A 7,154-nucleotide genomic window follows, 5' to 3' on the forward strand; every position below is an offset into this window, starting at 1 on the left:
TCAACTCTTTTATATCACTATATTCATTATGTGTTTGGTTAATTTTGGTTATATTAGGTACCAAGAAGAAGCCGAATGATTTCAAATTGTCAAGATTTTCAAGCAACTAGCAAGTGTTTGGATGATATTATTTTTTTTATCTAATGTTGTTTTTTTCATCCATATATTACATTCACATTTTTTAACATTTGGTTCATATTTTGATAATTTCTTTTTTACTCTACCGGTGTATATTGATCAACAGAATTTTTTTATGCAATAGTACAAGACTACATATTACTAAATTTTACAGACCTGTTATACAATATGAGATTATATATTAATTTTAATAGTTTTTTATGTCTTTGTACAAAATATTATATTTCAAAGTAAATAATATGGTTTTGGATGAAGCCGCGCATCGCGCGGGCATTAACCTAGTTTATTATATATATTAACACATATTTGTGTGTGGGAATTCACTTACTTTGCGAAATAAAACCTTAACTTTTATAAAAAATGAAAAACTATACACTACTAAATAAATCTATTCAAATAGATGCGTAAATATAATAATTTTTTTTATATTTATGTAATTAACACGATATAGTTATGTCTTCTACACTGAAATATTTGAGCTACTTATCTTTTTAAAACATAGTTCCAAATCAGCTATATAAACTTGATAAAGTGAATTTACCTCGTAATCTCATATGATATGCCAATGCGCAATGGCAACTTTTGATGTTTTGGAGCATTTATACATAAATCAAGACATATGAGTTTAGAGCCGTTCAAAAAATGCTCTTGGTTTGAAGCTTGCTCCGATTTAGCTTGAAAAAGCTCACTCGATATGGCCAGGTTTGAAACTAAGCCAACAAGATAGAAAGCTCGCTCGAAAAGATCTTTTCTTGGTTCGAAGCTTGCTCGGATTTGGATTTCACTTGACTTTGCTCCATTTAGTCTCGAAAGGGTGGGATAATTTCACTTGACATTGTAAGTCGATATATGTTCAATAAAGACGTTTAGCTAAAGTATTTGACAATATTTAATAGCAATCAAGATGCAATTTACCATATCTACATATAGGCAAGAATATTCATAAATCAAAACATTTCATCAATTACACACAAGTTACAAGCTTTTTAAGTACATGTCTACTGACTTTCCCATCCTAACTCGATATAATTAAACTTTCATTGTACCTAAAAGTATCACAACTTCAAAAAAAAAAAAAAAAAAAAATCATTCTTGTAAGACTTTTTTTTTTTTTTTAAAGAAATTGATCATACAAGTGCACTGCCTTTGACATACTCGGTGATAGCCAAAGCCACCAAACCCAACATCGCAACCCGCCCATTCCACAGTTCTGCATCCGACGTCATCAACCCATTCGACTTCGACTCTGCCCTCACCCCTTTAAACAACGGCACTAACGACGCCAGTGACAGCACCACACTCGTCGCTACAAATACCGGCACGCCACCGTTGGAGATCTGAGATAACACATCTTGACCACTGCTTAACTCCACCGCCAACGCCGACACAAACCCTATCATCGCCAACCTTCCGTTGATCCTCTCCGGTGCAGGCCCACTGAACGCCAACACGTCGGAGAACTTAGTGCTCGCCTTCTTCGGTGCCGGTGAAGACTGTTGATCTTGTGACATGCACCTGACGACAGCAAAGTTGATGTTTCTTCTAGATGAAGAAGGGGTGGTGGTGGTGAGACGTGCAACGGGGGTTGCCGTGAACAGTACTGAAGTAGCTGCCATGTTAGAATGAATGAATGATTGAGAGAAAGTTGTTGTTGTTATGGTGGTTGTTGATGATGGTGGAAGAAAGGTGGTGGTGGGTTAGTTATATAGGGGAAGGGGGTGGATATTTAGAGAACCACGTTAGACGCTGCTGCTTTTTGGGCCGGGTCACGTGGCTTTTAATATAGCCGCTGATGTGGTTGTGGTGAATTTGGCGTCTACATGACCAACTGAGTGATTGGACCATGGAACTTTCAAGGTTATTTGTGTCAAGTTAAATTCTTTAAATATTGATTTAGTAAGTTGCTACTGCAATGTTTGGTGGTAACGTGTGCTTCTTTTAAAAAATAAAGTTAAGGCATGTGTTATATATATTCTTTGTTGGTTCACTAACGTAGAATTTGTAACCACTTGTAAAAGTTTATGCATTTATGTATAAGGTTTACACGTTGTCCTTTGCTCATCGCCTTTAACTTAATGCTCATGGATAGCGGGGCTTTTGGTGATGAATATCCTTTAGAGTTTAGAACATGATGTTTTTGAAACATTACTTGCATAGCTAGATGTCTTTTTTGTAAAACAAGGTTTTTTTACTCAACATCAATATCACCAAATCACCTATCTAACAGAGAATTCACGGAATCGTCCTTGAAATTGGAACCAGGCAATTCAAAAAAGACAGAGAATCTATGTGTATTTCTCTTAGGGGTAGGGGTGGTCATCACTCACTCACAACTTCCAATCAAGTTCCGCCACGTCATCGAGCTTTATTCCATCACTAGTGATGGATTTTAGTGAAAATGCCCATCAATCATCACACCCAACAATTTCCCTCAAACAATCACGCGTGATGGTGGCCACGCGTGATGGTGGCCACGCGTTATCAAATCAACGAGTGATGAGGAGTGGCGGCGGTGTATAACTTGCTATAACGAGTGATGGGGGTGGTATCACTCACCACCCCAGGTCCCCTTATACAATAAGCAAATATAAACAAGACAAAAGAAAGTTTAAGAGATTCATTTTCAAACGCACTTGTAGGGGCAACAAATTCAATAGTTCAAGATTGTGAAATTTGCTTATCACACAAACGAGTTCATCAACGTTGGCTAGGGTTCACTCGCAGGACGAGTTTTTTTGCTGAAATAGTGTCACCTTCAAAAAATTTTCACAACTAATGTCATGCTTCAAAAATTTTCACAAGTAATGCTAAAGCCATTGCAAATGACGATTTCTCACATCAAGTAGGTTATGGCAGGGAATGTATGCTTTTAATAATTGGTTTTGCAGAAGTTGCCATTGCAAATGGCGATTTTTGGTACAAATTCCATTGGTAATGACGATTTCTGATACTATTGTGGTGTTGGTTGTTGTGTGATGCGTCAATCGTGAGATGATCATCAATCCTCGTTGGCCCGCCATCGCTTTTGTTTATTTCCAGCTCCTCCACAAGTCCACATCCTAGGCCCACAATAGTTTTTCAATTAAGTTTAGACTTTAAAATGGGCTTATTTTGATTGGGTGTAAACTTTTAAACAATTTGGGTTTAAAATTATAAACAAGTTGGGTCTTTATCAAAGTTTTAAGCATAATAGCTCATAAGTGCTAATATATAGATGTTATGTATATTGTTAAAAAGTCTTTGGGTAAACCTAGTGATTGGTTGGTAAATTTCTAAAGCTTAACGTGTTTGAAATATGTTAATAGTATGGGAGTTCTAAGGTAATGATTTATAAAAACAAATGAAACGTTTTCAATGCAAAGTAGAGGTGTTAGCAATGGGGTGAGCAATAACCGAACCTTTAGTCAAATCCGAACTGAAATTATCTGAAATCGAATTAACTGAAAATCGGTTATTGGTTATTCTTTTGTACCATCAGTTAACCGAAACTAACCGAACTGAACCATTTATATTTTCATATATTTTAGTTATTATACCTTCATTTCATGTTTTACACTACCATTTCACGTATTTATACATCCATTTCATGTTTTATACTACTATATCTTGTATTTATACCTCTATTTAATTTACTTACACCTTAACCTCATGTATTTATACATTCATCACATGTATTTCTAAGTAAAAAATTTAGCCTTTGTTTGGTTTGGTTATTAACTGAAATTAGCCGAACCGAAAGCTAGTAAACCGAGCTGATTAACCAATGACTTCGTTTACGATTCGGTTAATATTAATAAACGAATTGAACCGTGCACACTCCTAGTTAGCATGGTAAAACATGTTAACATTCTAAAACAAGGCCTCTAAAAGAAATGAACGTTTTTATTCTACATTCTCTCACACTGCACTCGTTTATTACATTTCTTTTCCGATTTATCGATACTTATTATCACGTCAAATGGTGACCAAATAAAAACCTTCTTCATATGACGAGGCTACATATGTTTTCTGTTTTGCATAATTCGCCTGGCAATTCATAGACATTTGGAAAACTCTCTTAGAGAAACCATAGTCCAGAAGATTTCTAGGCTTTGTTTGTTAGCATGCCAATGACCTTTATCTCAAGTGGTAGGAAAACTTGTGTTCTTCTTTGAAGACTCAAGTTCAATTCTCATTTGGTGTAAAAAAGGAGTGAGGCACTGGTGGGAAGTGATAGGAGACCCAGGGGAACCAGGGTTCGATCCTTGAGCCAAACGGGTTTTACCGGTAATTTACCGTCGTGCCTATAGGCGGGTGGATTACAGGGTTTTCCCCCGAATTGGTGGTGGACGACTCGGGTTACTCTCGGAGTACTCCGTTTGTCCAGTGGGTGCCCCGAGAATGCTCGGGATTGATTTGTTGGCCGTTTAAAAAAAAAAGAATCAGTGACTTAACACATTCAATATAAAGTTAACTTTAGCAATCTTTTTCTACTTTTACCCTTTAATTTTTAGCAATGACACTTACAACCAATTAATTTTCTAGAGACTTTGTAATCGAGAATTATACATTTAATTTTATGTACGTGTTGGTAAAAACTCAAGTTGATTCATGTTTCAACGTAATTTTTTCTTTCTGGAAATGAATTTGGTCAAATATAATATGTTCTTATGCTTATTATTATGTACGTTTTCAGTCCGTTTATGTTTTGGCGTAATTTTTTTCGGAATGAGACGAGTCAAATATAATACGTTTAGGTGCTTATTTTTATGTATGTTTTCAATTGGTTTACATTAAACGTAAATTTTGTTCGGAAACGAGTTGGGTCAAATATAATAACTTTCATTAGACAGTATAAATTCGAGTCACATTGCGTTTTGAAACTGCCGCAATGTGCCGTACGATTCTTTAACTTAAAAAACACTATTTCTTATGTACTTATTTTTATGCACGTTTTGGTATAAATTCGAGTTGGTTTACGTTTTGACGTAAATTTTTTTCGGAAATATGTCGGTCAAATATGATATGTTTATGCGCTTATTTTTATGTACATTTTCAATTGGTCTGCACTTTGATGTATTTTTTTTTTTAAAATCAGTTGGGTCAAATATAATACATTTTCTTTAGACGGTATAAATTCGTGTTATTTTACGTTTCAATGTCGTGGTAACGCGCGGGGCAATTTACATTGTTGTTAGTAACTTCGTCAATCACATATTGCGGCGTGTAATAGAAAACACAGAGTTTATACACGTTTAGAATTATCAACAGCCTATTAACACACCCGCATATTAACACACCGCTACCTAGATGTGGACATAAATACCGGGTATGGAATTGATCCCAACCAAATTATCTAAAATCAGGCATTTTTATTTTTGTTATTATTCTTACTACCACTGCTATTAGCATCATTGCTATTACTTTATCATGTTTCATGTTCGGACGATTGACCGAAGAAATGAATGACCGATTAGTCACTAATTTCATAATTACTTACATAGTTGCCATTGACGTTATATATGCGCCGTTATTCTTTGGTGTATTACGATTATATATTTTTTTATTAAACGCTGACACCTTTTATGAGATTAGACCTAATCCTAATATACATGTTTCCCACTACATGATACGGGTTGAGATTTCAAATTGTTTACAAACTCTGTACGTCTAATAATGAATGATATCATAGTTAATAGTTAAATCAAAATATTGGAAAGTAACGTAACCTAGAAAGTTCCATTGTCCACATCACTCCACTAGTACTAAAAGTCTAAAACTGCATATTTAGAGGCTGAACTCACCACAACAACCTCCCAGCGGCCAATTCAAAAGCCACGTGACACGATCCAAAAAGTCACTAACGTGGCCCTCTTAATATCCAGACTTACAAGTGGTTACAGACTCTACATTAGCGAACCAAAAAAGAAAGAAAGTATAGACATGCAACAACTAATTTAATATTTATAAAATTAACGTTACTCCTTATACAAACAACCTAGAAAGTTCCACCAATCCACCTTAATTAACGTTACACAAACAACCTAGAAATTTCCACGGTCCAATCACTCAATTAGTGAATACTGAACACGGGTTTAATAAGATAAAAACCGCTAAAACCCAAAACAATATATCTTATGTATCGGCGATAAATCCGGTTTTACCGATTCAAATCATTGAACCGGTTTACATTATCTTAAAATTTGATTTTTTTTATTTTAATAAAATACGATATCAAGGTAATATTGATATTCCATATTTCCGGTAAGTAACCTAGTGTTTTCAATTACAATATTTCATCACTGTTGAAACTGTCACTCATCTCGTACAATGCAATATAGTTTATAAGTGTAAAAAATGTTCTTAAAATTCTTGATATTTTACAATAAAATAGTTGGTTGTTAGGGTGAAGGGAGTGGTTACCTATTCCAAATAGGTAAACTCTTAATTCACCAAATCACACATTGTCATGTCAATTCACCTCAATAAGTTATCTAATGCTTCAAAACGTTGGCGGTGGTTTACCTAATGGTTTTAGGTAAACTATTTAAAAAAAGGAAAAAATGTGTGATTGGTTGAGAAATAATGGACCCCACCACACACTCATCTCTCCCCCCCTTTCCCTCCATCTTACCGAACTGGTGAAGGTTCACCGCATTGCTCCCCCTTGTTCGGTAAACTGGTTGATGGCAGTGGTTTACCTATTCGGTAAAGGTGTTTACCGACTGACTTTATCTACCACACCATTCCCCCTTAGATAAAACTTTGATCAGTTAAATAAATCCTAATTGTTGTTGGGTCATTTTTTTTTAGATGAGTTTGTATTTTATGGAAGGTAAACTAGTAACTCGGTTCAACTAATTGATTTAAAAACAGAATTTTAAAAACGAGTGAAATTGCACCACAACAATATCTCAGCGGCCAATTGGAAAGCCACATGACACGACCCAAAAAAGTGAGTGACGTGGCCTTCTAAATATCCAGTATTGGTCTCCACCCCTCCCCTATATAACTATCCGACCACCATATCAACATTC

General features: G+C 35.3%; 1 protein-coding gene across 1 annotated transcript; it reads right to left on the reverse strand.

Moving 5' to 3' along the window:
- Nucleotides 1-1,077: 1,077 nt before the first annotated feature.
- Nucleotides 1,078-1,881, reverse strand: LOC110930396 (early light-induced protein 1, chloroplastic-like). The gene has a single exon (XM_022173696.2). It carries the CDS (start codon nt 1,752-1,754, stop codon nt 1,266-1,268), a length of 489 nt encoding a protein of 162 aa, XP_022029388.1. The 5' UTR covers nt 1,755-1,881; the 3' UTR covers nt 1,078-1,265.
- Between the last annotated feature and the right edge of the window lie 5,273 nt (nt 1,882-7,154).

Source organism: Helianthus annuus, chromosome 3 (genome assembly GCF_002127325.2).
Source record: "Helianthus annuus cultivar XRQ/B chromosome 3, HanXRQr2.0-SUNRISE, whole genome shotgun sequence".
Classification (NCBI taxonomy): Eukaryota; Viridiplantae; Streptophyta; class Magnoliopsida; order Asterales; family Asteraceae; genus Helianthus; species Helianthus annuus.